An 18340-nucleotide genomic window follows, 5' to 3' on the forward strand; every position below is an offset into this window, starting at 1 on the left:
AGAATGGATTGGGTTGGAAGGGACCTTTCAAGGCCTTGAAGTCCATCTAGGGACATCTGCAACTAGAGCAGGTTGTTGGTGAGCGACCTGAGCTGCGATGGTTCTAGGGATGGAGCACCTCCCACCCCTTTGGGCAACCTGGGGCAATCTCTATGCCTTGAGTCTTTTCCAACTGAAACCATTCTGTGATTCTCTGATTTGTGGTTCAGTTTGTCACTGGGTCAGGCTCATCCTGTGCCCTGCTCCCTCCCCACAGTCAGCCTTGACATGGGAACACGAGTACCTAAGGGACACAGGGGCTGTGTGCTGCTCCTTATCACAATGACCTTTCCCTTGCTGGGCTCTCTGATTAGCTGTTCCTAGCAAGAGAGACATAACAGCACTGTCACATCTCGGTGACAGGAGTAAAGAGGGTCTGAGTAAAGCATCAAACCACAAAAAAATCATCATCTAGGTGATGCATTAGAGCCCTAATGGGTTGGATTTGTAAAGGGGAATAAAATAACCCTGCTAACATCAGCAGAAAATGGCACGTGGAGCTTATGTCCTAACAAGAAACATCATAGCTAATTCTCAGGCTGCCCATGGAGAAAGGTTAGCCCAGCCTCAGGGCTGACAAACTAAATCAGCAGGTCAGAGAAGCACCAGCAGATCAGCTTGCTTTGCTCTCAGCCTGATCCCACCATCACCCCTCATGCTGCCACCCAGGACTTGTTCAGCCCCAGAGGGAGCTGTGTGAGCATCCACAGCTCAGCTGGCAGGGCAGGAGCCTCCTGGTGCTCAGTTTGGAGCCACAGTGTCACAGAATTGTTATGGTTGGAAGAGACCTTTAGGATCATTGAGCCCAACTGTTAGCAGAGCACTGCCAGGTCACCACCAAACCATGTCCCTCAGCACCACATCTACACAGCTTTGAAATCCCTCCAGGGATTGGGACTCCACCACTGCCCTGGGAAGCCTGGGCCAGGCTTTGACAGCCCTTTTGGGGAAGAAATTGCACCTCATGTCCAACCTAAACCTCCCCAGTACTTCCCTATCCCAGCTGGTCTGGGGAGCCCAGAACTGGACACAGTACTCCAAATGTGGTCTCAATACAATGCAATGGATGAGAAGCTGCAAGAGATGCCCTGCTCTGTGCCAGCAAATGAAGGGTGGGAGAAGAACCTGAGGGTTGAGAGCTGTGTCTGAAAAGTGAAACACCAGCTCTATACCTCCCAGAAATGAGGAAAACCTTTCATTAGTCAGGTATGCCCTGTGCAGACTGGGAACAAACAACCAACATTTCATCAAGAGTCTTGCAGTATTTATTCATCCCTGACGTTAGCTGAGCTAATTAATGAATAAGAGTTACTGAGAGCAATTCCCCAGCAGGATTATCATTGAATTAGGAGAGTAATTGTTCACCAGAACTTTATTCAGCTAAAACCTCTTCTCTGGCAAGAAAATTGCATGTGCAGCTTGCCCTAAGCTTCAATCCCATCATTATTTCAGGGTGAGTTATTTCTGACCTGGGTAACTCCATGCTTCCTTGGGGTACTGCAAGCCACACCAAGCTGTGATTCCATTTTCCTCACCCTTCCCCATGACACAAAACCTGTTGTCCTTTCCTTGGTCACACAGTCCCAGCACCAATCCTAAACATGCCCCAGGCACAATCCAGTAATGAGCACAGTGCTTGTGCTCCAGCCCAGTGAAAGACAGAATCATAGAATGGTTTGGGTTGGAAGGGACCTTAGAAATCATCTAGTTGCAACCCCCCTGTCATGGTGAAGAGGTCTAGTGAGGGATCTTATGAGGACCAACTGAGGGAACTGGGGTGGTTCAGTCTGGAGAAGAGGAAGCTGAGGGGAGACTTCATTGCTCTCTACAGCTCCCTAGGAGGAGATTAGAGTGAGATGGGGGTTGTTCCCTTCTCTCTACAAGAGAGGAAATGGCCTGAAATTGCTCCAGGGGAGGTTTAAGTTGGCTATGAGGAACAATTTCTTTGCTGAAATTGTGGCCAGAGGTTGGAACAGGCTGCCCAAGGAGGTGGTGGAGTCTCCATCCCTGGACATGTTCAAGAAACCTGTGGCCATGGCTCTTTGGGGCATGATTTAAAGGCTTAGGCTGATGGTTGGACTTGATGGTCTTAAAAGCATTTTCCAACAGAAACAATTCTCTGATTCTGTAATTTATACCACATGTGTCCTATTTGATAAACCAAATCCTGCTGCTTGTAGTCCTCAAATTACATTAAATTAGCCTAATAACCCTGAAATTAACCTCAATATGTACAGATTAGCTAACCTGAAGCAGCAATTATCTCATGGGATTAGGCTGCAGCCTAAGGACCTGCCAGACTCATTCTGCCTACTGTGATGAACCCCCACCCATCTCTGGGATAACCATAGGTTTCCAGCAATGGAGAACTCGACTGGCAGAGCTGCAGCTGCTGTTCATGCAGGGTGAAGGAATGGATGGGAGAGAACCTGGAGCACAGAGCAGCTTCCCTTGATACAGTAAATTAAGGGGAAGCACCAGCAATCAGCTCCTGTTGCCAGAAGCGAGAGCTCAGCAATGGCTTGGAGCTTTGGGGCACCCAGTGTCCTGGTGTTGGGGGGGTTGATGCAGAACAAATGTTGTTCCATCCACAAACTCAGGCAAATTCGCATCTGCCTGGAAGGGAGCTCTGCTTTGCAGTGTACTCTGCCTCCCTCTCCTGGCCTCTTCCCAGGCACTGTGCAACTCAAAAACTCCGGTGCAAAGTTAGATGAAAGCAGCGCTAGCCACATTAGGATATTTGTCCGTTTAAGATTCCCAAAGCCTGTAGATGAGGGCGGCGGAGCCCTGAGGAAATCCTCTTCATCATTAACCTCCCGACCCGGCGCCGAGACTTGCAAAAAGAGATTTTGCCAGGGACTGGCAGCTGGAACAAACGCCCAACAAAGGGAAAGATAACAGACAAGCCAAAACACCAGTAATCCCTCTTCAAGATCACAAGCAGGACAATCAAAGCCTAACAATTTCTACTCTGTTTCTGCAAAGGAACGATTATGATCACGCTCTCCCATTAATCATTTCAAACTTAGTACAAAATGCACTTCCCAAGGGATAGAGAAGGGGAGGGGGAAAGCATCAATCTTCAGGCACCATTCCCTAATTCAATCAACAAGAAGGAAGGCAGCAAACCTCAAGTGAAACATTAGGGAGCTCAATGGAAGTTAAGCATAACAAAAACCCCCACTCTCCGCAGGGAAACCATAGCTTTCCTGGAGCCCAGTCAAACAGCACTGGGGCATTCCCAGGTAACTGGGGCCAGATGGGTTTTAAAAGCCAAAAGGGGGAATGGGGGAGGGAAAAAAAAGGGGGGGAGAAAGGAAAAATGAAAAAGAAACCCCCTACCTAACCCCCCCTGCTCTACTCAGAAAGCAAAGCAGCAGCTCCAGCCAGCAATTGTGTTTTCACGTAGATTAAGATAAATCTATGCTTAATTGCTGGCAATATTGGAACTATCAGAGTTCTGGATGTATCTGGAATACAGTGGAGTGCTCAAGATCAATCAGATAATTAGCATTAGCTGCAATTAGGTTCATGTAGTTACATGGCTGGACTTGATCATCTCAGAGGTCCTTTCCAGCCTGGATGATTCTGTGAGTCTTGAGAATCTCATTTCTCTTTCAAGCTTCCCCAGGTGGCCTTTGCCACCAGAGCTGAGCATCTTCACTCTGAGGGTGCTGGAACACTGGAACAAGTTGCTTAGGGAGGTGGTGGATGCCCCATCTCAGGAGACATTCAAGGTCAGGCTTGATGGGGCTCTGGGCAACCTGATCTAGATGGGGACGTCCCTGTTTATTGCAGAGGGGTTGGAAACACAATGATCTCGAAGGTCTCTTCCAACCTGGTTTGTTCTATTCTAAAAGATGAGCTCTCGAGGTCCCTTCCAACCCAAAGCACTCTGTGATTAGGTTGTGTTTGGGGTATTTTTTTTTTCCCCCCCACATGGTGGCCAAGTGAGATTAAATGGTAGAAACAAGAGAGAATGAATGGCAGAACGCCCCTCCTGACTGATGCCTCTCATTTCAGCCACCTAAGGAATAGCAAATTTTAATCAAAATGCAGAGTTTCATGGAGTGATAAAAAAAATTAATATCATAAAATAATCTCACTTCTGCAATGTCTTTTCTGGACTTCCTACACATATATATACATCCATTAAGGAGTTAATGCAATATAGCCAATTGTGAGGGTTAAATTACTCTCCTAGCCCAGTCAGGGTTTGCCTTTAAAGATAGAGGTTTGGTTGGTGGTGGTTCCCCACCCCCATCTTCAAAAGCAGCATTCTGCTGTTCACAGAAAGCAAATCCCAGCTTATCAATTCAGGTAGCTGACATTTATAACTGTTGATGTATTGAGTCCTGTGTCCAGTTCTGGGCCCCTCAGGTTAGGAAAGATGTTGAGCTGCTGGAAGGTGTCCAGAGAAGGGCAACAAAGTTGGTGAGGGGTTTGGAACACAAGCCCTGTGAGGAGAGGCTGAGGCAGCTGGGGTTGCTTAGCCTGGAGAAGAGGAGGCTCAGGGGAGACCTTCTTGCTCTCTACAACTACCTGAAGGGGTACCAGCCAGGTGGGGGCTGGTCTCTTCTCCCAGGCAAGCAGCACCAGAACAAGAGGACACAGTCTCCAGCTGTGCCAGGGGAGGTTCAGACTGGATGTTAGGAAGAGGTTCCCCACAGAGAGAGTGATTGGCCATTGGAATGTGCTGCCTGGGGAGGTGGTGGAGTCACCATCATCGGAGATGATTAGGTGGAGACTTGATAGGGTGCTTGGTTACATGGTTTAGTTGATTAGGTGATGTTGGATGATGTTGGTTGAACTTGATGATCTTCAAGGTCACTTCCAACCTGGTTTATTCTGTTCTATTCTACTGTGCTCACCACACCATTTACTAAAGCCCTGGCTCTGGAGGGGAGAAAGCAAGAAAAAAAAAGAGACAAATAAATAATCATCTCAGCTTTCAGTTCAGGAATTGCATCTGTTTATAGAGAACACTTAACAAACAAAAACCCAAGCTCCAAAAACTCTTTTCCCCACCTCTTTTAAAGCAACCAGCTGCCCAGAGCTGTAGCCTGACTCGAATCCAGAGGAGTTTGTGATGCAGGCTCCTTGGTTTGCAGGTCGGTGTGTTATCAGCATATTGACAACCACAACAGTAAACTGAGAGATAAAGCCCGAAGAAAAACCAACTGCTCTCAGCTCTGCCATCAGAAATGCACTCCCCAGGCGTTTTTCCTTTCCACAGGAAAGGGAAAAGCAAGCTTTTCCTGTAAGAACATGTGTGATCTCTCACAGAACACAGTCTGACCCAAACTTCTTTCACTTAAAAGCAAGCAAGCACTCGCTAGGAAATCCGTGGGTTGGCTGCTGGAGGAGCTCTTTCCCCCGGCGCTGCAGGAGAAGACACCGGCACAGCCGCCACCGGGTGTCAGCACCACTGCACAAAGGACGTGGATTTGAAACCCACCAGCTGGGCAAGAACACCAACCTTGCTCAAGTTGTGGGCATCAGCCTTCGCCATCAACAGGCTGAGGGGTGCCTGAAAGAGGGGCTGGGATGTCGAGGGAGATTTTCTAGAGTCACCAAATCCCAGCATGGGGGGGGAGGTGGAAGGCACCTCTGATGATGATCCAGTCCAACCCCCTGCTAAAGCAGAGTACCCACAGCAGCTTGCCCAGCAGCACAGTGGCCAGGGGGGGCTGGAATCTCTCCAGACATGGAGACTCCACAACCTCTCTGGATAGCCTGCCTCAGATCTCCAGCACCCTTACATCAAACAAGTTTCTTCTCCTGTTCAAGGGTAACCTCCTGGGTTCCAGTTTGTGCCCCTTGCTCCTAGTGCTGTCCCTGGGCACCACTGACACGAGCCTGGCCCCAACCCCTTGCACCCCACCCTTTAGCTCTTGCTGAGCATTGATCACATCCCCTCTGGAGCTGCTTTTCTCCAGGCTCAACATCCCCAGGGACTCCACTGGACTCTTTCCCCCTGTCTTTCTTGAACTGGGGAGCCCAGAACTAGACTCAGAATTCAAGGTGTGGTCTCAGTAAGGTAGAGTAGAAGGGGAGAACCACCCTTGACCAGCTGACCACACTCTTTTTAATACACCCCAGGACACCGTTTGCCTTCTTGACACTGAGGGCACATTGCTGGCACACAGACAACTTGTCCCCCAGTACTCTCAGTTCCTTTTCTGCAGAGCTGCTTCCCAGCAGGTCCCCCTTCACCTGTACTGGTGCAGGAGGCTATTTCTCCCTAGGAGCAGGACCCTGCACTTGCCCTTATTGAACATCATGAGATCCACCTCTGCCCAGCTCCCCAGCCTGGCCAGGTCTCACTGAATGGCAGCACAGCCTGAGGGGGTGTCAGCCACTCCTCCCAGTTTTGGATCATCAAGTCAAGGACAGAGCTGTTCCTTTGATGAGTCCTTCGCCATGGTTGCTCACCAGCAGGTGAAAGAAAGAGGAGGAAGGAAGCCAAATTCCTTTGCAATCATAAAAATGCCATTTTTGGTTTAACCTGGTGTTTGACACATCACTGGAATCCTCTCAGACTAAACAGAGCCCTTCAAGCACGCTGTGGCAAAGATCTTTAACACAGCAGGGAAAATAAGACAACTTTTTTGGCAACCTGCTAACACAATAGCCAGTGAAGCTGAAAACCTTCCTTGTTAACAGCTCCTGGAAAGAATATCCCCAGGAAATGCCTGGAAAGGCTTTGCCACCGCTAAATTAGGAGGTGACTTTGCAGAGAGACTGCAATTGGCATGGAGTGCAAATCTGCATGTCAATACCTGAGCTAACATGGGTGCTCCCAGCTCTGCCTAGACAACAAGAACAACAAATTCAGGTCCCCAAAGCTCTGTGCTCCACAGCCAGGGCACCTCCTGTGCTTCCAGTTCATTTAAGGGAAGTGTCTTTGCACCACATTGCCCCTGCCCCACAAAGCTTGCAGTCCATTCAGCTGACTGAGCATGAGCCAGCGGGTGCCCAGGTGGCCAAGGAGGCCATCAGCATCCTGGCTTGGGTCAGGAACAGTGTGACCACCAGTACCACTGGTGAGGCTGCACCTCGAGCACTGGGTTCAGTTTTGAGCTCCTCAGTCCCAGAAGAACACTGAGGTGCTGAAGCAGGTCCAGAGGAAGGTAAGGGATGTCCCTCAGCTGCTCCTCACCAGCCCTGTTCTCCAGACCCTTCCCCAGCTTCTCTGGACCTGCTCCAACACCAAAATGTCCTTCTTGTAGTGAGGGGCCCAAAACTGAACCCAGTGCTCAAGGTGTCACCTCACCAGTGCCCAGTCCAGGGGCAGGCTCACTTCCCTGGTCCTGTGGGGCACACTCTTGCTGATCCAAGCCAGGATGCTGGTGGCCTTCTTAGCCACCTGGGCATACACTGGCTCATGTTCAGTCAGTTGCTAACCAACACCCCCAGGTAGAAAAGCCATCCCTTTCTCTATCCCAACCTGTTTTCTCTTAGCACAGAGATTTGTTGTCACAACACTTCTAATTCCCCAAACTAAGGGAATCCAAACATCCTTTCCCCATCTCTGCAACTCGGTGTATTTTATTTCCTTCAAAGCCAGGACGAACATCATGCTTTGCTTTGGCTCTGGAGCAATATTTTGGTTTGGAAAGGCTTCAAATGTTTTTTTTTTCATTCCATCACTGCAGCCCTTGCATTAGCCAGGATGGCAAAGCACAGAGGCAACAGCTCAGCTGATTTCCCAGCTAAGATGCTGATTGCCTGAATATGCTCTAATGAAATGCTTCCATTAAACCACATCAGAATTTAGGCACCTTAAAAAAAATTATATCCACTTAGACAACTCTCAGCTAGCAAGACCAAAAAGTCCCCACCTTCCATGAAACAGGATAAAGCCACAGTAAAAGCAAATACCTTGCTTAATGCCCTTCATCCCCTCCTCCTTTTTAAACCACCCATGGCCATTAAAATTGCCTCAAAGACCTCCAAAGAAAGAAGGGGAAACTAATTGGTGTTTGTAGCTGCAAATCTAATCACACACAGGTTTTCAGCCCATTATTGTGGTGGTGTTAAAATAAGGGGGGGAAGGGGGGGAAAGGGAGTGGGGAGATGATTTCTTTCCACTTTGAAGGCATTATTATATCCTTAACACTTCGTTATTTGTGGCCATTCATTGACCAAACCAAATTTGTCTGTCAGGAGCCTAGATGAACACTACCCATAATTTAATCAGGAGTAAATCAGCTGGCAAGTGGTTACTACACAGATGCTGCAGTAATTGAGTCTCTCTATCAAGCTGACAGGGAGCAATTTATACTTCATTTAGGCAAAAATAAATATTTTCAATACTTCTTTTTTTCCCTCCCCTTCCCCCCCCCCCCCCCCCCCCCCCCCATTCTGTTGTTTCTGTTCTGATGTCCTCACATTATGGGAAAGCTTTTCCTCCCAGTCTGAAGAGCAAAGCCCTCCTGCTGTGTATGTTATGTGGAGCTATAGGCACCCACACACAGCTCCATGCTTACTGGTGTGCCCACAGCCACTGGCCCCTCTTCCCTCCCATGCTGTTCTGTGCTGCTCTGGTTTGGAGCAGATTAACCATGTCTGCCCAGCACAGGGAATACCCTACAGAGCAGAAGGGACAGAGAGGTTTCCTGCCCATGGGGAGGGTGGGATGCAGACCCCTAGAACTGGGCATTGTGCTCAGCTCCCAGCTCCTGCTACTCGTTTGATCAGATGCCAGAAGAACTGAGTGCTGCTGTGGGGAGCATAGCACTGGATCCACCAGTGGGAATGTGGAGGGAAAGCTGCAGTTTAAGCCAAGCATCTCCCACTGCATTAATACCCAGACACCCTACATTCCTGGGGTTGGAAAAGACTGGCTTCCTCCCCTCTCCCAGGCAGGTACAATCCATGACACTCAGGACATGATCTACTACCTGGCCACGAGACACAGCTAGGATCTGCTGTAGGAGACCCCTGACCATCATCTCAGCCATGCACCACAATTCCCATGAGCTTCTCAAGCCAAAAAGAACCAAACCAGGCAAACCACTCACAGATAGCCACCCCTCCAGCCTGTCATACCCCATTTTGCCCACTGAACTGTGGTCTCCATTGATTTCCCCATGCACTCCCCATCAATACTTCCAGAGTATTAGCCAGTCATTGTCTCTTGTCCTGCTGCCCTTTGGAGCCCTGTGCAGCACCCTTGGGTCACCTGCATCTTCTTGACTGAGTGGCACCAGCACAGTGTTTGTGTGGTTCAAAAGACAACCTTGTAAAGCAATAAAAGCCATAACCAGCAAGAGGACCTCTTCCACAAGAGCCTGGCTGCTGTCTTCCTCCTGGGGAGCACAGCACCACCTAACAAAGTGAAGGGAGAGGTAAATGTCACTTTTTAAAATCCTTGCTAGCAGTTCATTCCTCTGGAGGGAAAAGCAAAATAATAAATGATCTTCCCATTTCATTTCTGAGGCCCTTTAATCTGTTCAGCTCAGGCAGGAGCACCTCATCTGTCAAGGAGGATTTCTCTTTATTGCTTTTCTGGGAAGAGGTAAATGACTTTTCCTCCCAGTGCTGGAGCTGGTCCCAGAGAGAATCAGATTATCCCATTTTCCCCTGAAAGACAAAACTCCAAGTGCTCTTGGAGCAGTTTGTTTGTGAGGCATTTCTTGTCATCTCAGAGAAGCAAAGGTTTGGTTGTGATGAACAGGACATCTCTCCCTACACCAGCAGGCTCAGCAGGACAATACCATGCATGAGAGGCTGGCAGGGGGCTCATCCACACCTCCTCAAGCACTGTAATGATGAGCACAGCGATTTATACCAGTGGCTTTCAAGCTGCTGTGACCCCAGGACATAAACCTGTATGATAGCTTCACCCCAAAGGAGCAGAAACCTTCACGGCCAGGCAGAGTTAAAGCAGTGAGGGCCCCAAAACTGAACCCAGGACTCAAGGTGTGGCCTCACAAGTACAGGGGGACAATCACTTCCCTACTGCTGCTGGCCACACTAGTCCTGATCCAAGCCAGGATGGTGTTGGTCCTCTTGGACACCTGGGTACACAATGGCTCATCTTCATCTGCTGCCAGCCAGCACCCTGAGGTCCTTTGCTGCTGGATGTTTTCCAGCCACTCTGCCCCCAACCTGACGTGTTCATGGGGTTGTTGTGACCCAAGTGAGGGACCCAGCACTTGGCCTTGTTGAACCTCATACAGCTGACCTCAGCCTGTTGATCCACTCATCTCTGCAAAGCCTTCCTCCCTCTGAGCAGATCAACACTGCCACCTGGTTTAGTGTCATCTCTAAACTCACTGAGGGAGCACTCAAACCTCTCACTCAGATCATTGATAACAACATTAGAGAGAACTGTTATGGATTTTTTACCCTGGTTTCCCCAAAAGCAGGAAATCTGCTCAGGCCCAGACCTAACCTGAGGCATGCTAATTAAACAAGACCATTGTAATCAGCTTTGGAAACGGTTTCAGTGCCACATATCACCTCTTGGGAGAGCAAATGAAACATCTTGTTATCATGAAACATTTATTACTGACTAATGCTGGTAGGAAACCCAACATGCTAAGCACCAAGGAAGGCACTTCCAGCCCTGATTCCATCTGGTCTCCAACCAAGCCAAGCAAATTTTATGCTGACTCTTTTCTCTTGCTGTCCAGAAGAGGAAAGAAGAGCTGTCACAAAAGGTTTGCTCATAGCTAGAGCCTGAGCTCACTGAAGTGTTCTTAAGGAAAGCCAGGACCAGAAAAGATGACAGCTTTGATGTGAACCCATTAAGTCATCCTTCACCATGGCAGAAAATAAAGAGAGGGATTCAGCTCCCCAAGTGCCTACTGGGCACCACCAACCTCAGTATTTGGGAAGGTCAAAAATGATCAAGGGGCTGGAGCACCTCTCCTACATGGTCAGGCTGAGGGAGCCTGGGTTGTTCAGCCTGGAGAAGAGAAGACTCCAGGGAAACCTAACAGAAGGCTTCCAGGACCTGAAGGGGGCTACAAGAGGGAAAGCTGAGTGAAAGTGCAAGTGAAAGATAATCTGGAGAAGTTTCAGTGCAACATCTGAAAGTCTGGATGATCTTCAAGTTATTTCAGCTTCCTTGTTCATTCTGGCCACACAGAATCACTGAATCATTAACACTGGAAAACACCTCCAACCATAGAATATGGATTGGGTTGGAAGGGGACCTAAAGATCACTGAGGTCCCACCATCTGCCATGGACAGGGGACACCTTCCACCAGCCCAGGTTGCTCAAGGCTCCATTCAACAGGGCCTTGAACACCTCCAGGGATGAGGCATCCGCAGCCTCCCTGGGCAACCTGTTCCAGTGTCTCACTACCCTCACTGTAAGGAATTTCTCCTTAATCTCCAGTCTAAATCTCCCCTCCTCAAGCTTAAAGCCAGTCCCCCTCATCCTATCACCACAAGCCCTTGTAAAAAGTCCCCAGGTGCTGGAAGGCTTCTCTAAGGTCTCCCTGAAGCCTTCTCTTCTCCAGGCTAAACAGCTCCAACTCTCCCAGCCTGTTCCCATAGGTGAGATGCTCCAGCCCTCTGATCATCTTTGTGGCCTCCTCTGGACATGTTCCAAGAGTGGGTCCAGATCATCAAAGTCCAACTACCAACCCAAAGCCACTGTGACCACTAAACCATGTGCCAAAATGCCATGTCTACATCCTCCTTATTTCATAATCAATGGCAAATTAATTGGCAATGCGTTAACGAAAACAAAAAGGAAGCCTAACAAACCAGCAGCATCTCTGAGCCAAAGAATTAATGGGAAATGACAATTAATCTAATGGAGCTCTGAGTTAGAGAGTGATACACGGTGGTAAGGCCAGAAATCTGCATTGTACTGGAGAAGGTGATGAGACACTGGAACAGGCTGCCCAGGGAGATCATGGAAGCCCCCTCCCTGCAGGTCTTCAAGACCAGGTTAGATGAGGCCTTGAGTGGAAGATGTCCTTGCCCAGGGCAGGGGGTTGGACCTAACTGATCTTTAAGGCTCCTTCCAACCCAAACCATTCTGTGACTCTATGAATGTTGCTTGGAATTTGCCCATAGAAAGCAAATGGTTTCTCAGCTGAGCCTCATTCCTCAAGCCCTCAGCTCTCCTCCTCACTCCATGTATTTGATGCTTGATGTGAGAGCGGAGGGGGAAAACCCTTCCCATTCTTCATGTCACTCACTTTTATGTTTGGTAGTGCCAATCATTAATCTTTTAGACTTTTTCCCCCCCTTTCCTTTATTCTTTTTTTTTTTTAATTCAGAAGCTGTCAAATGGAAAATATCTGAAGCCTCTGAAGCCTTTCATTTGGCATTAGCAAGATTTATAATATGAGTCTGTGCCAGCTTCAAATGCATGCTTCACACAAGAAAGATCTCCCAGCACTGCCTGGTGGGCAGGGTTTCAGAGGAAATCAGGAAGATTCAGGACTGGGTTATGAAGTCAGCCTCTACTCAACTGCTGCTCTTGGAAACCAGCACCCTTGTGGTTAAGTTGAACCAGGTAAAACCCCACCCCACCTGAATGATTTGCCAGGTGACACTAGTAAACCTTTTAGGCACCAGGTGAATTTCATTCCTGTGGCAGCAAGGATTTACTGCCTTGGGTAACAGCAGCTTTGTCTTCTCCTGTGCACCATCTCCTGTGCTCAGTGCAAATCTGAAAGCCCCAGGTAAATGCAAGCAGCACAACCCAGCAAACAAATGCACTGAGGCACAGTAAACTTGGTAAGATGAGCAGCTACAGCACAGCAGGGTAGAGCAGGAAGATAGCAAATTAGTTTTCCAAAGAGCATCCTATGTAATGGACAAGCAAACAGTGCCTCAGAGGGCAGGGGAAGATCAAGTGCTTGTGCAAAGGGCAAAGCAGCTTTGGAGCAGGGCTCCCATGTGACAAGGCACTCTTTAGGCTAATGTTGTGATTACCATTTTCCATCCTAGGGGATTATGCAAATTTACATAAACTATGCATGAATAATCAGCCAATTATTCACAGAAAACTTTTCAAGTCTTCCATCAAACAGAGAGATGTGCAGCTGGCAGGAGGAAAGTTATCTCCAAGACATTCAGTAGTTGTTTAATCAGAGCAAGTGATTGAAGAGCAGCAGGAGGAGAGAGGGGCAACATGTGCAGGAGAGCACCAAGTGATAGGACAAGGGGCAGTGGTTTAAAATCAGAGGAGAGCAGATTTATGTTGGATGTTAGGAACAAGTTCTGCACCATGAGGGTGGTAGAACACTGGAATGAATTGCCCAGGAAGATGGCTAAGACCCCACCCCAGGAGATATTCAAAGTGAAGCTCAAGAGGACTCTGGGCACCCTGATCTAGGGGAGGATGTCCCTGATGACTGCAGGGGGGGTTGGTGTATATAACCTTTAGAGGACCCTTCCAACCCAAACCATTCTATGTAAAGCTATAAACAGACATAAACTAGAGCAGGGCAGATTTAGATTGGACATTAAGAAGTCATTCTTTACTCTGAGTGTGGTGAGACACTGGAACACGTTGCCAAGGAGGCGATGGAAGCCCCATCCCTGGAAACATTCAAGGCCAGGCTTGACAAAGCTCAGAGAAACCTGATCTAGTGGAGGGTGTCCCTGTCATGGCATGGGGGCTGGAACTAGATGATCCTTGGGGTCCCTTCCACCCCTGACAATTCTGTCTAATGGGGGATGTCCCTGCTGACTGCAGGGTGGGTGGACTACATGACCTCGAGAGGTCCCCTCCAACTCAGTGCATTCTGTGATATCCACAAACCCATCAGCTGGAGTTCTGCTCTCAGGTGTGTTGTGTGGATAGAAAGTTATTGCCACAAAAATAGAAAGCTCACACAGATGTAAGTCACACCCACACAGCCTCTCATTTGCTTTGAACATCAGCAATGCTCCTGGCAGCCATCCTTCCATTGCACTGCACCAGCTGTTTAGAAATCCTACCAAAATGGTCCACCAGAAGGAAGAAAACCTCATGGCTGAGTTACTGAGGTGGGATTCCAAAGCCCTGGATTCACAGGCTTCCTCTCTGGCATTTCCCCCTCTATGAAAGGGAGAGGAAAAGCAAAGCAAACCAAAATCACCACCTATGTTTTCTCACTTGGATGATCTTAGTCATTTGGATAAGAACCCAAACCTCAGTGAGGATCAGGGCTTTCTCACACATCTCTTTCATGTGACATCCTACATAACAGACCCATAGCCTTTGGACTGGTCCCAGGCCATGCAATAAGAGAGATGAGCACCAAACCCTCATGAAAATCTGCCTGCCAGTTCCTTGGTGGCAGCAGCATGATCACAGGCCTGATTAACTGAGTGCTCATCAGCTCAACCTGTGAGAGCACCTGGAGAAGCACAACAGAAACCACCCAGAGATCAGCAGCAGAAGACCAGTGCATAATATTTTGGATCCTACCACATAAAAAAACACTGCAATCCAAACATCATTAGTTACAGAACTGGCTGGGGAGGAGAGAGAGAAAAGAGGTGAGAAAGAGAGAGGATTAGGCACCTTGGTGCTCATCTCTCAGCAAGTATCTTCTCCATCACTAACTAACAAACACCAGCAGGTCTGAGTAAAACCAGCCCTAGAAATTCAGAGCAAGTGTTGTTATGGTATCATGGCAGAAGCCCAGGCTTTCTCTATGGCCCCAGGTAAACAAACAGATCCATTCTCAGAGCTACCTGCAAGCAGGGATAGAAAAAGAGAGGTCTAGAATTCATCAGCCCAATCGATCAGGTTTGGGAGGTCAGGTCGGAAGGAGGATGCCAGTGCAGAGCTCTGAGGCATCTAATGGAGCAGAGCAAGAAAAGCAAGCAGCAAAACAAAACTGGGGGAAAATGGCATTAGTTGTGTTGCAGCCTCCCTCTTTGACATCCACAAGGCAGAGGCAGCAGGGACCCAGGCCCCTCTGTAGAGGCATCACAAATGCATGAAAACAGCTGGGGAAAGGGACTGGGTTGCCAAGTGTTACGGTAACAGAAACAGCCAGAAAAAAGCAAGAGCTACACCAAGCAAATTGTCCTTCACAGAACTGAGCACCAAAGCAGAGATCTGCACACCTAGAGACGCTCTGTACTGCAACAGCCACCTAACAAAACACCAAAACAACCTTCAGACTGAATGTCACCATCCTGAAATCAGGGGAAAACAGTGGCCAGGCTATGTACTCATGTAAACATAGGAACTTCCACCATCAGGGGAAGATCACCTTGGTCCAATCCACATTAACCCAAAACCACACACTCACCCCAACCCTTGCCCCTCGTTTTTAACCACATGAGCACAAATCTCCTAAAACCACTCTGGGGAGAAGTTGAAGCAAATGCAAATGCAACAGGGGTCACTCCAGCTGCCCTATGGAAAGCACTTGGGTTTGGGCAGATCTTGGGGAACAGGACAGGGGAGGGAAGAGAATAAGGACACTGCAGACCAGGAGGTGGGATGCTGAGGATGTCCCCAGGTGTGTTGCCCTCTTACCTGCTTCCATCAGCTGGCACTGCTGCCCGAAAACTTGCGAGAAGGTGACGGAGCCAGCCGCAGAGCTGGAGGGCACCGGAGGGGAGTCCATAGCTCTCGTCGGGTCCTTTGTGTTAGTCATGGAGCAGAGCCCAGCAGCTGTGAGAAGCCTCCTGTCCTCCCCAGATCCTCAGCAGGCAGGAGGAGGCCTCCACTGAGCAACGGTGCCTCTTCCCAAGTCCAGAGGATGCTCCTTCCTCTGTTTTCAGGGGTGAGTAACAGCAGGCATGTTTTCAGTTGGGTGTCACCAGTATTTTCATTGAGACCTGTCTCTGCCTCTTCCAAGAGTTTTGTGGTCTGTCCTAGGCAGGTCTAGAGGCCTCAGGCATGAAATGGCATCCAGCAACGAGGCTTGACCCCTTCTGAGGTATCTGCCATAGTTACAGCAAAGCCAGGAGTCTCTTCTCTTCTCCTGTAGCTAAGAGGTCCAAAGCCAGCAGTTACCTCATCCATCAGCTTGGGCACATCTTCCCTTGAGGAGACACCGGGAGTTTTCTCTCCGTGAGGTACCAGGCACGGCTGGGATGCTGATTCCTTGGGATGTTGATCCAAGAGCTGCCGATCCGTTGGGATGCTGACACTCCGTCCTTCCAGCCCGCTCGCCACCAGCAACCGAGGACACCCGGAGATGCTGAAGCACCAGGCAGGTCCCTGCCTCTCTGCGGGGTTTGGAGCCCGAGCTTCACCTCAGCAGCTCGGAGGAGGCTCGCAGCCGGTGCCCGCTGCTCGGGGGCTGCGCGGCTCTCGCCTCCCCGGCACAGGCGGGCAGCAGCCCCGGGGCTCGGCCAGCTCCCGGCAGGAGCCCCGCGGCGGGTTAGTCCCTGCCGGGAGCCCTGTGTCCCCTTCCCCCAGCCGAGCAGCCGAGGGGGAGGAGACTGGAGCCGCTGCTCAGTGACATCCCGGCCGTGCTGCAGTGGCCGCCCCCCCTGCCCGGCCCTGCAGCAGGGCTGCTCCCGGAGCTCTTCTGGAGGCACCGGGAAGTGCAAACTCAGCCAGGCAGCACCGAGCCGCCCGCCTTAACCCCCTCACTCCTGCTTCCCGAGGTGCTCCAGGGAAAAGGGGCAAAAGGCAGCGAGGGCTGGAACCTGAAGCCGCCAGGTTGTGCCCACGGCCCTGTCTGCCCCAGAACTGCAGCTGCTGCCTGGCTGCAGCTCCTCCCTCCTGAGCACCAGGTGAGGGTAGCTGAATGGAAGAGGGGCCAAGAGTTAACTGCCAGGCAAGTCTGACACAGCTGATTCATATTAACCTGAAAAAAGTCCCTCTGCCAAGGCAAGGAATGCTGACTCCAGGAGCTCTGCTTAATTTTGCCCTCTGTGAGTCATCCCTTTTGGGGAGAAAGGTTACCTCACAGCTTGGAAAACACCCACCAGGACTTGGGTGGAAATACAAAACTGCCAGATGATAGCAGCAGAGTCACAGAATCATAGAATTGTATTGGTTAGGAATGACTTTAAGATCCAACCATTCTCTAACTCTACCAAGTCTAGTACCATGTCCCTAAGCATCCCATCTCTGTGGCTTTCAAACCCCTCCAGGGATGGGGATTCACCCACCAGCCCTGGGGAGCCTGTCCCAACGTTTGAGAACCCTTTCAGTGAAGAAGTTTTTTCTAATATCCAACTTAAACCTCCCCCAAGACAACTTGAGAAAAGCCAGGGTTGAGCAAAGGAGTCACCTGCAGGTAGCCCAAAAGGCAGCTGAAGCAGGTGGTTGTTGTTCTTGGCCCCTTAATGCAGCCAGCTGAGGCAAACTGACCTGATCAGGGACACCTGGAGAGATTTAATCAGCAGGGAATTGAAGTCTCCTGCTTTGTGCTGGTGGGACCACAAGCGGCAACCTCAAAGTCCCTTTCCCCTGGTTCCCTAACAAAACTATTCTCTCTCTTCAAGATTTCAGGGCTTTTGGTGCTGCAGAACAACTCACAGATATATTTTCCTTCCTCCATTCCATTATGCATTAGGAAAGTGCATCAAAAGTCCTTCAAAAGCAAAAGGCCACAGAAAACTCTTAGCAAATCCATATTCTGTAGGTGCTAAGGAGTGTAACTGGTGGGATGGGTACCTTGGGTGGAAGAAGGCTTCCCAGAGAGGAAATAAAGTGGGAAAGTGTGAAAGCCTGTTTGCTGTTTGACCTCAGGAGCGTGCCTTGTAGCCACCATGCTGGGGAGGTGGCAGGCTGGCCACCACCTCCTGCTCTCTGCAGCCTTTGCTGGTTCTATGTGGGGCACTGAGGAGAGCAGAGCACACTGCAGTGGTTACACAACAGGCTGAGTGGCCACGCTTCATTTAACACCATTGTTCCCAGCTTGCAGCCATGAGACCAAGGCAGCACATGTCCCTAAAAACCAGAAGGCAAGAAAAGAAACCCTCTTGTTTGGGATGGTTGGGGAGAGGTGGATCTGACTGGCATTGATCAGCACCTAGCCTGGCAAGATGCTGGGAGTAGATCATCAGGAGCTGAGCAGCACCTGATCTTTGCAGCAGGCCAAGGGCTGCTCCAGGTTAACTCAGTTACATTTTGCTCCTAAGAAGTGACTCTCCTGTGGGGGTACAGAAATCTTCCTGTCACATGTTGGGGTTCAGCCTGGAGAAGAGAAAGCTTCTTGTGGCCTCTCAGTACTTAAACAGGTTGATAAGAACACTGAGGACAGACTTCTGAGCAGGGCTTTTTGTGACAGGACAAAGGGTGATGGTTTAAACTAAAAGAGATTCAGACTGAAGAGAAGAAAGAATATTTTTATGCTGAGGGTAGTGGGACCCTGGTCCAGGTTGCCCAGAGAGGAGGGAGACATCCCATCCCTGGAA

The 18340-nt window shown here is 49.6% G+C and overlaps 1 protein-coding gene across 2 annotated transcripts in view; it reads right to left on the bottom strand.

Moving 5' to 3' along the window:
* KAZN (kazrin, periplakin interacting protein) overlaps positions 1-16459 on the bottom strand; it is a 278161-nt gene extending 261702 nt beyond the window's left edge. Inside the window, exon 1 of one of the 2 annotated variants that reach the window (XM_054175897.1) lies at positions 15498-16459. In XM_054175897.1, the coding sequence (XP_054031872.1) occupies positions 15498-15618 (121 nt within the window). In that variant the 5' untranslated portion in view covers positions 15619-16459. The remainder of the gene's footprint in view (positions 1-15497) is intronic. The other variant, XM_054175896.1, reaches the window with a different exon arrangement.
* Between the last annotated feature and the right edge of the window lie 1881 nt (positions 16460-18340).

Source organism: Dryobates pubescens, chromosome 33 (genome assembly GCF_014839835.1).
Source record: "Dryobates pubescens isolate bDryPub1 chromosome 33, bDryPub1.pri, whole genome shotgun sequence".
In the NCBI taxonomy this organism is placed as follows: Eukaryota; Metazoa; Chordata; class Aves; order Piciformes; family Picidae; genus Dryobates; species Dryobates pubescens.